Source organism: Oryzias melastigma, linkage group LG14 (genome assembly GCF_002922805.2).
Source record: "Oryzias melastigma strain HK-1 linkage group LG14, ASM292280v2, whole genome shotgun sequence".
NCBI lineage: Eukaryota > Metazoa > Chordata > Actinopteri > Beloniformes > Adrianichthyidae > Oryzias > Oryzias melastigma.
In genome coordinates this window covers 16,240,807-16,258,394 of record NC_050525.1, presented here as the reverse complement: position 1 = coordinate 16,258,394, position 17,588 = coordinate 16,240,807, and the positions used below count along the sequence as shown (strand labels likewise).

Here is a 17,588-nt window from a genome sequence, read left to right as displayed (position 1 = left end):
AGTCAATGAAAAGGTTGTGAGTTTGCCTCAGCTTGCATCATCCCCAACAAAGACTGAAGGAGAAGGAGGAGAAGGAGTGCTTCCTCCCCACAGCAACAGAAGAGGAGGTGGCTGACTTTAGAGCTTCACATATTTGTCTATTTTTTGACTGTAAACCAAAAGAAAAAAAATCATTCGTTTCATTCCAGGTTTGTAACATGCACCAACGCACATGGCGCAAGGTGCGCGTGTTTTTCTAATATGCAAATCTCCTGCTGGCAGCTCTTCAAAAAAAACCTGAAAAGCCAGAGACAAAGGCATCCAGTGGCCAATGGTTGGCCACATCAAAACCCTGCGCTTTCGGAATCCCAATGAGCCCTCAAGCCCATTTATCAACGACAACATTTCATATGCAAGTAGACACTCCGCTCTCCTATAGGCCGGACAATTTCCCTCTCTGTCCCTATCACCTCCGCGCGCACTCAAGAGGAGGTGAGATCACCGGCAGACAAAACAAAGGCTCACAAAGGAAGTGAGCGCACATCCAAACTCTCCTCTCCTGTTGAATCCTCTGTTTGATTGTTGGATATTTATATGATTATTTGATCCAAGTTTGATGCAAAAATAGAAATCTATTTAAAGGTCAACAAAATAAAATGGTAAACATGGTCAGGAAAGCGTGCCATGTATACCATATCAACAGCTGGTGCTGCCATGAGCCCATTAACAAAGGATCTTACTGTAAAGACGGCTTTCTCCTGGAGTAAAACGACTCTGACCCCACTAATCAAGTAAACTACAATTAAAGATGCTGATGTGAAACTGAAAACCAAAATATGTCCACACATTCCGATTCATTTGCTTTCTTTTTTAATCAATTAACTAAAAAATACAGCAGATTAAACTTTTTCCCAATAATTTGCAACATGATGCGCACTCACCTTCTCCCCGGTTGACACATGCAGACCCTCTCTAACTTTGGCAAACGACCCTTCTCCCAGCTTCCTTCCTATTAAGTAGTTTCCGACCCGTTTGGTGTGGTAAAAGTTTTTCAGGATGTCCTTTGCGGGGCTGGACAGGGAAACGGGGAGGACGCCCTCGTCCTCGGCGCCGTTTGGGGTTTGCGCCTCACATAGCGGGTGGCTGTTGTCCACGACCATGTCTCTGTCCGCTACTGCCATCAAACCGCCTTTGACAGGTGTCCTCTTCTGGAGCTCCAGTCTCGCCTGCCTTTAAGGACTTAGAAACGCTCAGCGTAGAGCGGGGTGCGTGCGTAAAGTCCGGTTCGGCTCGCGCCACCTGTTCACTCAAGCATCCAGTGCGCGCACTCAGCAGTTTCCCAGACGCGTATCAGCCGAGATTAAAGTGACACCCGGTTCAAATAAAAGCCAGACTCGGTAATGGAAAGATAATAACCCTAACTGACGCAATCTGTCTCATTACATGTGCGGATTTGCGTCTGATGCAGCCGCACGCGCTTCCACTCATGAACGGACACTGCGAAGGCAGCGTGCTTTCTAGTTTGAAGTGACTTTCCCGGTCCTCTTTGTGGGCGTTCACTCAGTTTGAAGTGGGGGGGAAGAAAACATGCTGATGGTAGCGGTGGTAGTTTCCAACCAATCGGTGCGCGCGGGCGGAGCACATGTGGGAACAAGGGAACAACAACTGTACCGGTACCACCGCCCCACCGTGCCGCGGGGTGCGCCCAGATTTAGGCAGCCTGAAACAAAAAGTACGTTCTTAAGGAACAGGGACTGCGACAATTTCACTGTTGGTTTGATCAAATACTTCCATCTAACGTGGTTAGATGATTTGAGTCTGTTTTCACCTCAACATTTGGAGGTTTTTCGTGCGTAAAATGAGCACATGGTCACACAAAGGCGCACCAAAATCCCATTACAGACGCGCTTCTAATTATTTTACAAACAACAGCCGATATTTAATTGTTTCATTGGTTTAACTTGTAGTGTTTAAGGCATAGAAAGTGATGTAATGGTCAAAAAGCAGCAGACAAAGCACTGGTCTTGTGGCGCGCACTGGCCTAATTAGGATCATCCCCTTAATTGGGAGAAGAGAGTAATATGCTTAAGCCTGCCTTAATTGATCTCACTTTTTTGTTTTATTGAAAATTTGCTTAAAAAAATAAACAGAAAATAAATGAAGAAAAGAAAAAGAATTAAAACCATAAAGTTGTCTCTTTAAATGTAAAAATTTGTGAAGCTTTGGTGTCTATTTTTTTTTAAATGCTTCTCTTTAACAGGCCAATTCACCCCAGAATTTTTATTTTTTCACACAATGTTCTTTTTTTTATTTGTTCTTCTGCTTATATTCAAATGAGATCTCAGTGCTATGTATAGACTGGTTTGACTGATGGACCTGTCTTTCCAGACTACACCAGACGTTAAAGCAGTTTTTCGGAAATGTAGGTGTGCCCTCTACTGGTGACTATTTGAACTACAAGAAAACGGTGCCAGGTTTCGGGTTGCTGAACCTAAAAGTATTTTGTGCTGTTTTTACTTTACAAAACATATGACCATATCAGTTTAGCACAAATATTTATAAAAATGTTCAACTTCTATAAAATAATTATTGTTATGTATATATTTTTTTTCAAAAGTTTATTTGTTAAAAGTTTTCAAATGCATTTTAAATAACACCAAAAAGTAATTATAGGATGTACATACAAATGGGACTATTTTTTTCAGTTTACATTGCATTTATCAGGATTTGTACTTAGCTTTTTTAACTAAAAAAGTTCTAGTTTACACAAAATTTGTATTTAAATTCAATGTAGCCTAAAAAATTGTTGCATTTGTATTTGCACCCTATGTTTATTTTAATAAACACGATCAACATTAAAAACCATTTATCGAAAAACTGAAAACAATAGTAATTTTGGAAATATTCATACAGTTATCAATAATACAATCTCAGTGAATTACAATGTCAACACACTGTATCTTAAAAAACTGGAGACATTTTACAAATAACTTCTATTGCTCTACCAGAAAAAAGAACTGACTTGTAGACAGACTAAAGTTTAAATTTAAAAGCAAGAAAGGATGGTTTATTCCCATGTTATGTTTGATTTGACTGAATTGTTAGAGCCTGACAAACAGGTCTATTCTTCACTGAATTCAGTGGACAGTCATGAAAGAAACTCTTCTGCTCTTATCATGTAACTCAGATTTGTTTGATTATAAATTGCTTAAAATTGATTGAGATTACTTGATCTACACAATTCACCAGTTATAGGTTGGTCACATGACAGACTCTCCATATGACTCGTCACCTCTTCAAACCATTGATAGTCTATATTTGTCAATGCTCCAAACATGACCTCTCCTTCCATTCAAAGAATTATCCCCAGAAATGTTTTGAATTCGCAATTTTTGCTGGGATAGCAAACATTGAACCTTGAAAGTCATGGGTTTCCTCCCCTTGCTAAGTTGCCTGACAACTTTTGGCTGTGCTGTACTCACTGTTATGATTTAGTTTCCAGCTATGCTCTCTGCACTAAAAGGTACCATTCTGCAATTTGTCTAAAAATGTAGCAATGTCATTTGGAATGGGGGAGCAAACCTTCCTCTCATGTCTGATAGGTTAAATGATTGACCTACTGCTTTAAATTCAGCCAGCTCACAATGGGATAAAGATCCCACTTCTAACACCAATACAGAACGGGCTATTTCAGAGAGATTAGAAAATGTTTTTAAGTGGAAGCTGATAACTGGAATTGGGGAGGCAGGGGGCATTAATGTATTAAATTGTGAAGAAAAGTGAATTGTTCCTTACTGTGTCACAAATTGCCTAGGTCTAACATTTTTAATATCTCACAATGAATGGAAAAGGAAAACAAATATATTGCACATCTTACCCTGTTTTCACTAGCTTTTGGTGCAAAGCAATAGGACAAAGCACATGAAATAACAATGTACACATCAGAACACACACACACACATACTGCCAATTACACAAATTCCATTGTTTGTTGCAGAACCTTTAAATGTTGAAATGCCACACGGTATGTATTTTGTTTTGTAGCGTACTTTCTAAGTTGTAAAATTACTATAGTACATTTTTTCTCACATTAGTGGAAATATGCACAATTGTATAGGACCATTAATGAAATATGTATTTTTATTGTAAAGAATACTTTATGTAATAACAAGCTTAAGTATGTTATTTTCCTAAAAATACCACACACAAAACAATGAGTGACACAAAGGTGACAACACAGATTATTGTTACACAACATATAACATGTTTTAATTCATAATGGGATAGATTTAAATAAAAATATTGATGTTTTAATCCCTAATGCTCAATAAAAAGCATAATTTGGGAAATATCTGAGAAATAAACCATAGGTCTGTGATGGTAAATACTGATTAACAGCATAAATTGAATATGCATATCATAAATTAAAAAAAAAATCTCAATTGTTCAGAAATTACACACAGAAAGCTATCTATATGTTTACCTTTATATTTGCTTCAAACTTTCGTTAATTTTTTAAAAATAGATCACATTAAATACATTGTCCATCACAAAAACGTAAGCTTGGTGATTAGCACTCCATCTAGTGGACACAATGTGAAACAGCAACTCCACATCCCGTCATGCTTTGCCGTGCCCGCCGACCCGAAAGCTACCAATGTTAGGCTAGCTGGTGTTAGCTACCGGAGCGGACATGTTGTTCCGACCCTTTCTTGAATAAACATTGTTGTACACCGGGAATTGGGAGATAGGGGGAAGGCCCGGAGCTTCTTGCAAGCATGGATGCCGTTAACGCCTTTAACCAGGAGGTAAGCGGCCGCGGGGCGAGCTGGGAGCTGAACTTACCGAATCTGGTTGTGCTGGTCATGGTACCGCTGTATTGCACTGTAGCTAGCCGAGAAGGTCGGACCAGTGGGCCCATTGACTGTGCGCACCACCCCTTGAATCTTGGTTAAATTAAAATAAGTGCATTTTTCTTGCCGTGGGGTTAAAATAGTTTTCTTAAACCTAAATGACGCAATGTTGCTCTTGCTAGCAAGTTGACACGAGAAAAACAGCCCAACGCCGCGCGTTATTATGTGTTGGTAGCTAGCGTGGGCATGTTCTGACCATTGAAACGTTTGTGTTGATATAACAGTAGTTAGCAACAACTTGATTTAATGGAAACATTGCTGCAAGGATGCACTTATTGCACCGTAAAGCTAACAACTTAATGCTGCTGTGATGCTCCAGTTATTTGCTAGCCATGTGATCACCAGGAATGAGGCAGACCACACTACTGTTAGGCCTTGGAAGTTGCTCGTTTCTTCTGGGAGGCCAAACACAGTTCAAGTCATGCATTAGCATCTATGGGTCGTTTTGTTTTTGTATAGTACACTGGCCTTCACATCCGAGTACTTCAACTTGGAGAATAAGTTATAACTTCTGGTAAAAGTGAAGGTGTTTTTGCTCCACTATAACAGGCAGTCATGACATGGATGGAGTTATTAAGTAACTTGTTGTTTTGAGTGATGATTGATCATCACAATTATCAGTTTTATGTCATATATGCGTGCAATTTTACCATTAAGAAATAAATAGTTGTTGTGATTCTGATGGTGGTTCAAAAATAAAATAAAATTGCTAAAATACTTAATATTTATACATAACGAAGCTGCATATTGACCAGCTAAAATACTGCATCTTTTGCGTTATTTGCTTAAATTCAACATGTACACAATTTTGTTATCCCGAAATATTTTTATTAACAGAAAACTGTTGAACTATTATAAAAGTGTACCAAAAATACACTATGAAGTGTATAAAAACAGTTTTTTGAGCAGTTTACAGTGGTATTTACCTGGAAAAATAATTGTATTATTTTTTTTTATAAAAAGTTGTGTATTTTTATGTATATAGTTTAAGTTTAGGATACTGTTTTTTTCCCATTCAAACATATAAGTGATACAAAAAGTGATGTTTAGTAGGGATGGGCGATGTATTGGTGCCAGTATTTGTATCAATTTGAAATAAAAAATATTTGTTTATATGTTTTTAGATGCGTTTTATTTTTTAAATGTTGCTAGTAGATCCATGGGAATGGGAAGCTTTTGGTTTACAGCTACTTCTAATAGTCAGTATGTGGTCTGTTTTTTTTCCAGATATATTTTTAGTTTTGAAGATGAATGTTTTTTTTCTTATGAGATCCCTTGCTGTATAACCAAAAGATCAAGTGCAATTTGATAGTACTGTAAAATATATTTTCTTATAAAGAAGCAAAAAGATATGCACACACCTAAATATCAGTACCAGTACATATTGGCCGTCGGCCATAGTTGCTGGGGAAATATTGGTTATTGGTGTCGGCGGGCAGGAAAAAATTATACCAGCCTATCCCAAATGTTTAGAGCCTAAAAAGAAAAGCAAATGCCGTAGAATAGGGGTGTCAAACTCGAGTCAAACAAGGGGTCAAAACACACAGTAGGTCGTGGGCCAAACATTTATTGAATACAGAAAAAAACAAAATTGTTAAACCTTTTAAAACATAAATATTAATAAAAACAGGCAGAAATATTATTCCAGAATAAATCAACCCAAATCTTAAATAACTTCCAATATTTTTCTCTCCATAAAATATATATTTTGTCAAAATTGGGATGTTACAAGATAACATCGGGCCGTTAATAATAATATAAAGGGCCGGATATAGTTACCCTGCGGGCTGGATCCGGCCCCGAGCCTTGACTTTGACACGTGCTGTGGAAGATGAATATATAATACTCTGGAAGGTGTGTAGCATTCCCTTGTTTATCACATTCTATTCTCCCTCATGTTTGTAGCTCTTCTCATTGATGGACTCCAAACCCCCAATATCCCGAGCAAAGATGATCTCCATCACTAAATCTGCCATTAAAGCTATGAAAGTAAGAATGAATTTCGTTTAGTTCATCCTTCTTACACTTATTTTTGTCATTTTTTTACAACTAAAAAGTCCATCTCTTTAGGAGATGCTCATTAATTTCTCTTTTTACTTTTAGCTTTACAAACATGTGGTCCAGATTGTGGAAAAGTTCATCAAAAAGGTGAGTCAGTCAAGAACAAGCGTATTCATGTAGATATTGAGAACCTTCGATATGATTGTGTTCATGTTTCTCCTCTAGTGTAAGCCTGAGTATAAGGTAGCTGGCCTGTATGTGGTGGATTCCATCGTCCGGCAGTCCAGACACCAGTTTGGACCGGACAAAGACGTGTTTGGTCCGAGGTTCACCAAAAACATCACAGGAACCTTTGAGAACCTCTGCCTTTGCCCTATAGAGGATAGAGTAAGAACATTGATACTATTGGGATTGTTTTATATTCTTTTTCATTTCAATCTTGTTGGTCTTAATTATTTGTTAACCTGTTCTGTATTTTACTTAATAGAGTAAAATAGTGCGAGTGCTGAACCTGTGGCAGAAGAACGGCGTGTTTAAAATTGAAATCATTCAGCCGCTATTGGACATGGCAGCTGGTTCTGGAAGTGGTGCTGCAGCCTTTGAAAGTGCTAATGACCCAGGTAAGACACCAGCATTGCTCTAAATAAACATTCACTACACACAAAAACTACTTGAGAGTCTCTTGATTTTAGCAAATACTTTCAGGTTCTCTTAAAAAAATCATTAATTCATTCATTCATTCATTCATTCATTCATTATGTATTGGATGCTCAAAAGCTTCTTTGTACTCCACTAAACTTCATCCAGGTTCTTCACCACCTCCAGCCAAAGAGCCAGTTACCGTGGTAACGGCCAACTCCAGCACCACATCTGTCCCTCAGCTGCACAACTCTGATGCCTTTGCTGCTGTGGCGCAGCTCTTTCAGACCTCGCAGGGTCAGCAGGTGGGTTCAAATGCAGTGTAGAGATCCACTCCCATCATCTTTTGAGCTATTTTAAAAGCAGTGGTCTTTTAAATTAGGATTTGGCAAGTCTAAGCACAAACTTTAAACAAAAAGTGTAGTTTTCTAGGACATAGTTTCTGCAGAGCGACAGTAGTTCATCAGAAATTAGCCTCAGAGTTGTGGGCGGGACTGTTAGCATGGAGCAACCCCGCCCCCCTTCTCCTCTCCACTGATAAGAGCCAAATTTATTCCTCCAGAAGAACTTTAAACTGAAGTAATTTAATAACTGATCATTCTATGTTTAGATTTTTGACGTGTTAGATTGGCCTAACTGATTAAAATGATAGGAAATGGTTGAATCTACTGTCAGAGTGGTTTATAATCAGTGACATTATCTTGTTGCATTTACATGAATAGATTTTAAAGTAATTTGAATTCTACACTAAAGCTGTCATGTTTTTATTCACCAGTAAAATAAGAATAAAGGATGAAGGAACACAGAAGACAATAATAGAAAATCTCGTGTTTCATTTTAAAGTAAATCTGCTGCAGCTGGAGGATCTGATTAAACACAGGATGTTTTATTTTGAAAGGAACTTGAATGTATTGCTGTCAAAAGTGAAAGAAGTTTAATTTGTTATATATAGAAAAACTCAATTTCAGAGAACTTTTCAAAGCTATATTTTCTAAATAAATGGCTTAATGGCCACAGAAACATAAATAAAGTTTATTTTTTTAGCCTTGAGTTCAGACTTTGCAGCTCTCTGAGTTTCGGTCCATAAGAATCTGGACTAAATGGCTCTTTTCGCATGTTTGAGGCCTGCCCAGAAAATGTCCTACCTCTCAATTACGCTCTTTTTCAAACTATTTTTTTTATCTTCCTCTGATTCACCAGTACATTAATAAAGAAATAGTCAGAAATACAATTTTGAGCGTAATTTTTTTCATGTGTGTTCTCCATCATCAGAAAAATGCCACAAGAACACCCAAAATACCACTTTCTCTGAAATTGATCTTTAATTCATAAGTTTTTGTTGTAAATCTTCTCCGTCTCTGCCGTTCAGCTTCAACAAATGCTTCAGAACTTCCAGCAGCAGCCTTTGAAACCTGAAGCCAACACTCAGCCGCTCCTCCAAAATGTCCCAACGGCGCTCCAAAATGTTTCCGTTGGCCTGAACGCGGTTGCATCACAGCCTCCTGTGCCCACTCCACCACCCCGCCAGCCCACGCTGTCCTCTCAGCCCGCCCAGCAGAAAACAGCTTTTGACAAGGTGATAATAATCTTTTAATGATGCGAAAAGTTGTTTGTTCAATCAATAATAACTCAAAGCTCTGAGTTTAGACACTTTGTTACACAGAGCTCAGCTGTAATGCGGCGTAATAGTGCAAAATGCGACACCCATCATGCATTGTGTTCGTTTAGAAGCTGCTGGATCGTTTTGATTACGACGATGAGCCGGAGGCTGGAGAAGAAACCAAGAAAGAGGAAACCTCCTCGCATGCCCCCTTGTAAGCATCTAACATATTTTATTTTCTAAGCTCACGTGAGTTTGTTTGTTTATTAATGTCCTGCGAGAAGATTAAAGCTGACACTGTGTGTTGCAGTATGCAGCAACCCTCCGCTTTCCCCCAGCATGCAGAGCACTTTAATGCACACGTGATGAACATGTCGCAAGACTTCTCACAACAGGTAACTGCAAAAAAACAAAAAACTGGGTAAACAGAAATGTGAACCTCCTATGCAGAATTCTGCTTTTAGAGCACAACGTTGCATGATGGGATTTTTCTCTATTTCTTCATGTCCAGGTTCAGCCCAGTGGAATTCCATCAGGGCAGAATTTTCCGTTCACAATGCCCCCTATGGGCCATCCAGGGCAACCTCTCCCTGGTTCCAGTGCGGCTCCAGGCGTTACAGGAGTGTACCCCCCCCAAAATGCATCCCAGCATAAACAGGTGAACTTCAGCTGAAAGGGAACCAAGAAACACTACTTCTAAATTTGATGAGCCAAACCTGTTTCTTTACATCAAATTAATCTAAAAGTAAAGAACATTGTTTTATTTATGTTTATTTCTTGTATCAGGATTTATCAATGGAAGCTGACCACGCCCCCATAAGAGACGGGAGACACGGTCGAAGGTCTCGTTCAGGTTCCAGGTCAGTCCCCTGAAAACGGCTCGCCATACGATCGTCTTCTAAGTCCTCACTCTAATTACTGTCTTTTCGTTTCAGATCCCCAAAGAGGAGAAGGTCACGCTCCAACTCCCGCTCGCGCCGGTCCAGGCACAGGCGATCCCGCTCCCGCTCCAGAGACCGCCGTCACCATTCCCCACGCTCTCGCTCGCAAGAGCGCCGAGAGAGGGAACGAGAGAGGGAGCGGCGGCAGAAAGGCCTTCCACCTCCCAAAAACGAGGCAGTGAGCAGTGAGTCACGCCAACCGATGACACAGATGATACATTTACTGGTTTTTATGTTTTTCTAATCATTTTTCTCTCTTTCTTTCTTTTTTCAGTTTGCAGTACAACTCTGTGGGTGGGGCAGCTGGACAAGAGAACACAACAGCAAGATGTCGCCTCGCTGCTCGAAGAATTTGGACAAATAGAATCCATTAATGTAATTATTTGTCTCATCTGGGACACTTTTTTATGGGCTCCAAATAAGGCCTTAAGATTCACAACCACAACTGCATGTTTGCACATAAATCAAGTTTCATTATACGGCAAAATCAATCTGCTCAAAAAATTTAGGGTTGCAAATGTGTAAAAGGGGGATCTTCCTGCCTGTAAAAAAGATTTACATTTCTGAAATTATTTCTGTTTTTTTTCCCAAGAAGGTTTTTTTTTGTCAGATGAGATCACCCTTTATGTATTTTTCAAATCCAAAACTTTATTGACAAATACTGCACATACAGAAACATTGACAGTCCACAATATGTGCCAATAACAACATTTTCACATTTGCTAGGAGAATTAACAAAAAATATATAAATACATGCAATTCAAATTAAATAATGCAATAAAATTGCTAAATAAATCGGGTAGAAAAATATTAATAAAGGTAAAGGATTCTTGTAAAGTTTCAAATGTGACCATGCTTCAACTGTTCTAACAAATGTTTTCATAGTGAAGGATTTAATACCAATTATATAAAGTGTCAATTCTTTCTGGAAAACATAAAATACACGCTTTTTCTTAGTATATTTACACTTATGAATGAAATATTTAGCCATAATTATAAGTAAGTTATGAAAATTTTTATTTAACAAAATATCCAAAAACAATATTCTCATAGAATAACTTATTGTCTTTACATAAGTGGATTGTTGTAGAACAAGTCAAATCTTTAAAATTTTTAAATTTGGTAAAAAAAATAAAGTGTTTCACTGGGTATAACTTATGAATAATTTTAAAAGAAATGTCTTTAATTTTATTGGTGATGAAATATTTGTTGGGCAGAGATCAAACTTTTTCCCACTGAATACTACAACCAAACCTTCTCCAGTAATTAATAACTTTGGGTTTTGTGGCAATCTCATTTTGAAACGGTGAACAGATGTTTTGGTTATTTCTGCTCGCTGAAAATGAGCTCCTAAAGTTGTGGTTGCAACATAACAGGTGGCAAACTGACTACTGTAACCTTAAACAAGGCCCAATCCATGAAAGAAACAGTTTCACCAAAAAAATCTTTGCGCAGCAAAAACTGAATCAAGAAAGTAAAAAAGTATTTTTGACCTTGCAAGAAAAAACATGTTGTTGTGACTAGAGTTTTTTTTTCTTAAAACTCTAGAGAATGATTGGTTGGATAGTTTTTCTTACCCCATTGGAAGATTGTTTTGCTCATTAAAAAAAAATCTGCAGATGAGTTAAAATGTGTCTTATTTCTAAGGAGCCTGTTTTTCCTCTTGGTAGACACGTTCTCTGATGGTGTCTTATTTTGAAAGGGCTTTTTATCTGTCAACTTGCATAAAAAAACATCTTATTTAGTCAAAGCCATTCTTCACTTTCATGGCATTTAACATTTAGTTTTCTACTTTAAACTGGTGTATTTCTACCATGTTACTGGAATACTTAAAACTATTTCAAGTATTGGTGGATTTCAGAAAAGTAGTCATTAAAAGTTCAATGTTTGAAATTATCAACTGACTTGTTGTTATAAGATGTTTCCTGTTGTTTTAAAAGTTGTAGTAAAAACTATTTGGTTTCAGAATGAATTGAAAATCTTAAAAATCTTTGTTTTTCCTCTCTTGTGTTCAGATGATCCCGCCTCGTGGCTGTGCTTATATCGTCATGATCCACAGACAGGACGCCTTCAGGGCTTTACAAAAGCTCAGCAGAGGACCGTATAAAGTTAACCAGAAAGCAATCAAGGTAAGGGAGATTCAGAGATTCGTAAGCACTCTGATAAAATGTTCATTTATACTTAAAATTGTTTTTATTTTCTGTAACCGACAGATTGCTTGGGCTTTGAACAAGGGCATAAAGCCTGAATTCAAACAGTACTGGGATGTAGAGCTGGGTGTGACCTGCATACCGTGGTCTAAGGTCAGAGAAGACCAGCTGGAGGAGCTGAAGGAGGGTGGAATGCTGGATCCAGATACTTTATCACCAGGTACATGTTCTTCTTAGTGCAGTTGTAAACACGGAATAAAAACCATCAAAGTTCGATTAACTAAATCGGACATTTCAATGTCTGCCTTTCAGAATGGGTCGGCTTACGGAAATCTTTAGACCAATCAGAAGAACTCACTCATAACGGTCGCTCGGAGCAACAGCAGAACGAGGAGATGCAAGGGTTACCGGTTTCTTCTGCAGCTGCTGCTCCACCTGTTCAGGTAAAGTCAGCTCAGTTTCTCCATAACTGACTTTTCATGTATTGTCCTTATTTCACATGTATTTCAAACCTTCTCAGGTTCCTCCGATGCAGCAGCCAGTGGTTGGAATGGGCTCCCTCCAGCCTCCGGTTTTTCCCGGCCCCATCGGCATGCCTCCCCCTTCCTTCACTCCGGGCGTCCCCCCTCCTCCTTTTATCAGGCCTGGCTTCAACCCCATGCAAATGCCCCCAGGTAGCACCTCTTACCATTGTTGTTCAACATTCTACTCAACTCTTTAACACTTATCTATGAAAAACAAGCTTAATTCACATCTTTATGCCATCAAAAATGTAGAAATGTTTGTTAAAAAAATATTTTATTAATTCATTCTTTGAAAAAAAGTGAATGAATGTAAAAAATCCTCCAAACCTGAACCAATAAAACAAGGAAACCATAAAATTGATCTAAACTGTTTCCTAGGTGACCAGAAATTAACTTGATCACAAAAAGAGAACATTAAAATAAAAATCAGCAATAATTAAAACATAAAACAAAGCAAAAATGTCTTTTTTTAGTTACTAAATTTGGGAGGAAAAAAAAGCCGTCATTTTTAATTTCTTCCTTTTTCTTGCAGGTTTTCCTCCTCCAGGACCGATGGCCTTAGGCCCCCCGCCGACCTCCAAAGGTCGAGTTGATGACCCCCATCTGGACCCAGCCGGCCTGGGCAACAAGAATAATGAGGACGTCCTCGAGAGTTCCAATATGTTCAACAACCATATGGCTGCCATGGGTCAGTTTAAAGAGTTGCTCTGTTTTTGTTTAGGAGACAGAACACTGAGTCACACACCAAACATCAGATGATTGTTTGATTTCTTGGGTTATCAAATTTTTAAAAAACTATGGTAAACAGTGTTTTTTTTGTTAATGAAAAAGCCATAAAACATGACTTTTTAATTAGTTAATTTTCCAGAGTATAAGTCGCAGCTGCAAAAAAATGAATTAAAAAAAGTCATATTTAAGTTGAGTGTATTCTGAGTGCAATGCTGCTGAACAAATCCGCCAAGCTGTGCACAAGACTAAACAGAATATCTTCTTCTATGTTTCTGTCCGCATCTAACACGGTTACACATGCCTACAGTGCCCTCTTGTGGTTGTTAGTGGGAAAATAATGAACGTGAACCTTTTTACTTTTTAAAAATCTCACACCTCTGAGCAAATTAAAAAGCTGCGACTTATACTCTGAAAGATTCAGTACTTCTTCATTTTACATTGTGTTGAAATGCAGAAGACGGGTGACCAAAGGTAGTGTTGCGTAGGAGTTGCTTAACACGCAACAGCTGCGATCCTCAAAGTAGGATTCTGTATGTTTAAGCCTTACTATAGACTTTTCTCAGACAGACATGAATAGTTTGACTCTTTACTCTCTTGTTTAAACTTTTAAAGTCAAACATTTGGAGAAAAAGAAGTCTGATACTATAGAATGAAAGCGTTATGGAAGATTTAAGTAGATTTGGCAAGAAGAACACATTCTGTACAGGAGACACAGCATAGAGGAGATTAATAACGGCCAATCAGGACGCAGAACACCTTAAAAAATAAATAGAAACAGCAAAATGGTGAGACAGTGAAAGGTGAACTGCAGTATAGCGAGGGAACCCTGAATTTGTTAACATTGTGACTTTAAAACTTTATTCAGTTTGTTTTTATGTGTTTTTTCGGCATCAGGAAACCAGATTGGTGGCCCTCCCGGTGCCCCGATATCTAATCGACCTCCAGGCCATCTAGTAGGACATCCCGGAGGCCTTCCCGTCGGTCCTCCAGGTGGCCCTCCAGTTGTCGGACCTCCGGGTGGCCCACCACTTGGCCCTCCAATTGGACCTCCGGGTGGCCCTCCAGTCGGTCCCCCTGGTGCCCTTTCAGGCGGGCATCAGGGAAACCTCCAGTCACTCTCCGGAGGCCTTCTGGGCGCACGACCTGGGATAATCCCACTGCAGCGTCCGTCTGTTCCACCGCCACCACAAATGCAGCGTTTCCCTCCACCCCACGGGCCAAGACCTCCTCACCCAAACATGCCTCCCATCCCTCCACAGATGATAGCGAGGGGGCCACACCCTCAAATGATGCTCCACGAGCCGCCGAAGGGAAACTTTGGGATTCCTCCTCCTCACAACATGAGACCTCCTTTTCCACACGGGCACGGTCCTCCTCCTCCTTCTCAAGGTCCTCCCTCTCAAGCTCCTCACTCTCCCTTCATCAGACCCGGGGGTCCGAGAGGCTTAGAAGGGCCGGAAGAAATAGAGGACAGGCTGTTTAGGGGAGACCGGCCTGGATTTAGAGATCGTGAACAAGAAAGAGAGAGAGACTGGGATCGAAACCGGGATCGGGAGAGGGACAGGAGCTTTGGTGGCGGAAGGCGTCCATTTGCCGACGGCGGCAGAGGAGGCGCCAATGACAAAATGGATGGGAGGGAGAGGCTCGGAGGCTGGCAGGAAGATGGGAGCAACCGCGGAGGAGGATGGGACAGAGACCGGGACCGCGACAGAGACCGAGACCGCGACAGAGATCGGCGGGATTGGAGGGAAAAGCGAGGCAGCCTCGACAGAGACCGAGAACGGGGGAGGGGCGACGAAGGGGAGAGGGATCGAGGGAGGGACGAGGGCGGAGAAAGAGTCAGAGGAGAAGCGGCGAGTCGGGATAGAAGCAGAGGAGACGACAGCAAAGGGGACAAGCCACGGCGGTCAGAACGGCGAGAACGGACCACGCGGTGGGATAAGGACGACCGATTGGCCGAAATAGAAAACATGGACAGATTTCGGACACCTAACAGCAAAGACCAAACTAGTGTAAATCCTGTGGAGACCACTAAAGCTCCAGAGGTAGTACCCTTTCAAAAGAAGGAAGAATCTGAACATTTAGCTCCGCCCACAGAGTCCACCAGTGCAGCAGAAAACCCAGTGCACTCGGAGCCCTCCCTTCCAGCTCCAACAGAGTCCACAGAAACAAACAAGGAGCCCGGCTTATAGGCCTTCAGACCAGAAGAAAAGACACAAAAAGTTTTGTTAGTTATGTTCAGGATCAACCGTTTGGTAAATTATTTCAAAACAAAACCTGTTTTTCAGGTCGGAATAAACCATTTCTGGGTAAAAAGGACATTTCCTGTTAACGGATCACTCCAACACATTTTGTTAGATTGGTAGCTTTTTTTTGTTTTTTTTTTTAAATTCAGCATCTAAAAACAATTGGAAAACTAGCCATAGTGAAGTATTGGCTACTAACTCTAGTTTTTCTTTTTTAATTTTTATGTAGCATTTGCATAATTTTTTTCCTGTCTTTAGAGGATATTTTGTGGAAAAAAAGTGACTAAAATGATCCGATTCACATGTTTTAATGGGAAAAACCTTTTCAATTTTTTTTTTCTTTTAGAAAAAAATTCTTTTTAATTTGCCAAAATGTCAAACACTGAATATCATCTCAGAACTCTTAAATAGAGGCTCCATTGTTTTCTTTTTTTCTAAGTTGTGCGTTTGCCGTTTAGTATGATTTGTCGATGCAGTGTCACCATTAGGAAGGCAATGTTTGAAGGGTTTTTCGTTGCCTTTAAGCGAAGTACATTTGGCTATTTGATTATCAGAAAGAGGTTTTAAAATAAGAGAAGCCAGTAGTGGTACAAACAAGGAAATGCATGTTTCAGTCTTTAACTCCCCCCAAAAATCTGCTGTATGTGCTGTTATTTTGGATGCTGAAAAATCTGTGGTCAACTGAGGTCCAAAAATGTTCATAATCTAGTTTTTAAAGCGCCTACCCACTGGTATTAAAAAACAAAAATAATTACAGTGCAAGCTTTTTCTGGTAGTATCCTTTATGTAGATACGGTTGTAAACATTTGTTTTTAATATATTTCTTGATTCATTAAATAATTTACTTTTTTTTCATTGAACACAGCATCTTTGACGAATTATAAATTTCTGCTTCTTAATGACATTTTCCCTGTGCGAACATGTTTGATCACAAACCAATTTGTATAGTTTTAGGTCAAACTAACCTCGAGCAAAGGCTACATCTATATATTTGTGCTTATTCAGTCAAGTGGCATTTTACTTGCATGAAAATTGGAAAGGACAAAATGTTGAGTAACCTCCATGTTCTGATGAAACGTTATGGTGGGTTAAGGTTGTTCTTGGAATTGAACTGTGCATAGGTTTTTATGAAAACAAATCTAATACAAAGTGAAGTGACGTCACAAACGCTCTGGAAATCTGTTTTGTCTTATCACATTCTGCCTCGTCGGTTTTCCATTCTTCTATTTAGGAAAGTTGCAGTTATAATCCGGATGTGCAAAAATACACGTCTATTTAGACTGATGGATATTGTCTGCTTTCTTTTTCTTTTGAGTTGATCTTTTGGTCTTAAAGAAACTTTTTCCCCAAAGCCAAAAAAGCCCAGTTTAATCTAAATGTTCCCTCATAGCTCTCCTATCCAACAACTTTTCATCTTTTTGAATCATTTTAATGCATTTAAATCTAAAATCAGAATTAAAAGAAACCTCCCCACTAACTTAACACAAAAGCAGCAGGAGTGGAGCTTCTAATTTGATGAAAGGAAGGGTATTGCCTCGGACACTGCTGTAAATATGCTTCTATCACTGATGATTAAAGGTGTTATGGTAATTGTTGTTAATAATGTTATATGTTCAATCTGAAATGAAATGATGCAGAAGAAACAACGCGTTTGTTTGCTTTAACATTTTTAAATCCTAGTGGTTTGAGAATTGACAGATGTTTTTATGGTTTGTTTAAAGTACAGAAGACATGGACATGAATGTCAATGATTCAGCCACAGGAAACTTTTTAATAAACTATTTTTGTACCAAATTGGGTTTTGTGTCATGAGTCACATTTTATTGTGCTTTATCAGAGAAAACCCTCTGTAAAAAAAGGGGGTGT

The 17,588-nt window shown here is 39.2% G+C and overlaps 2 protein-coding genes across 3 annotated transcripts in view; one reads left to right on the top strand and one right to left on the bottom strand.

The window, feature by feature from the left end:
- hunk (hormonally up-regulated Neu-associated kinase) overlaps positions 1-1,603 on the bottom strand; it is a 10,782-nt gene extending 9,179 nt beyond the window's left edge. The window contains exon 1 of the mRNA XM_024266533.2: positions 921-1,603. Within this exon, the coding sequence (XP_024122301.1) occupies positions 921-1,160 (240 nt within the window). The 5' untranslated portion in view covers positions 1,161-1,603. The remainder of the gene's footprint in view (positions 1-920) is intronic.
- Positions 1,604-4,583: 2,980 nt separating this feature from the next.
- Positions 4,584-17,519, top strand: scaf4a (SR-related CTD-associated factor 4a). 2 transcript variants are annotated; one of them, XM_024266158.1, is made up of 19 exons: positions 4,584-4,787; positions 6,798-6,881; positions 6,996-7,040; positions 7,119-7,280; positions 7,381-7,513; positions 7,701-7,837; positions 8,902-9,108; positions 9,264-9,346; positions 9,443-9,527; positions 9,644-9,790; positions 9,919-9,992; positions 10,068-10,258; positions 10,348-10,448; positions 12,089-12,202; positions 12,287-12,443; positions 12,536-12,666; positions 12,744-12,897; positions 13,280-13,435; positions 14,371-17,519. In XM_024266158.1, the coding sequence occupies exons 1-19, from the start codon at positions 4,758-4,760 to the stop codon at positions 15,666-15,668; spliced, it is 3,489 nt and encodes a 1,162-aa protein (XP_024121926.1). In that variant the 5' UTR covers positions 4,584-4,757; the 3' UTR covers positions 15,669-17,519. The 2 variants fall into 2 exon arrangements, with proteins under 2 accessions (XP_024121926.1, XP_024121925.1); XM_024266157.2 differs by having other exon boundaries at positions 9,261-9,346.
- The last annotated feature ends 69 nt before the right edge of the window (positions 17,520-17,588 follow it).

Bases quoted from the DNA above. Each gene is read 5' to 3' on its own strand.
- scaf4a (XM_024266157.2), top strand. From the start codon at position 4,758: ATGGATGCCGTTAACGCCTTTAACCAGGAG. The intron at 4,788-6,797 runs GTAAGCGGCCGC...TCATGTTTGTAG, and splicing joins TTAACGCCTTTAACCAGGAG to CTCTTCTCATTGATGGACTC. The intron at 12,203-12,286 runs GTAAGGGAGATT...TGTAACCGACAG, and splicing joins TTAACCAGAAAGCAATCAAG to ATTGCTTGGGCTTTGAACAA.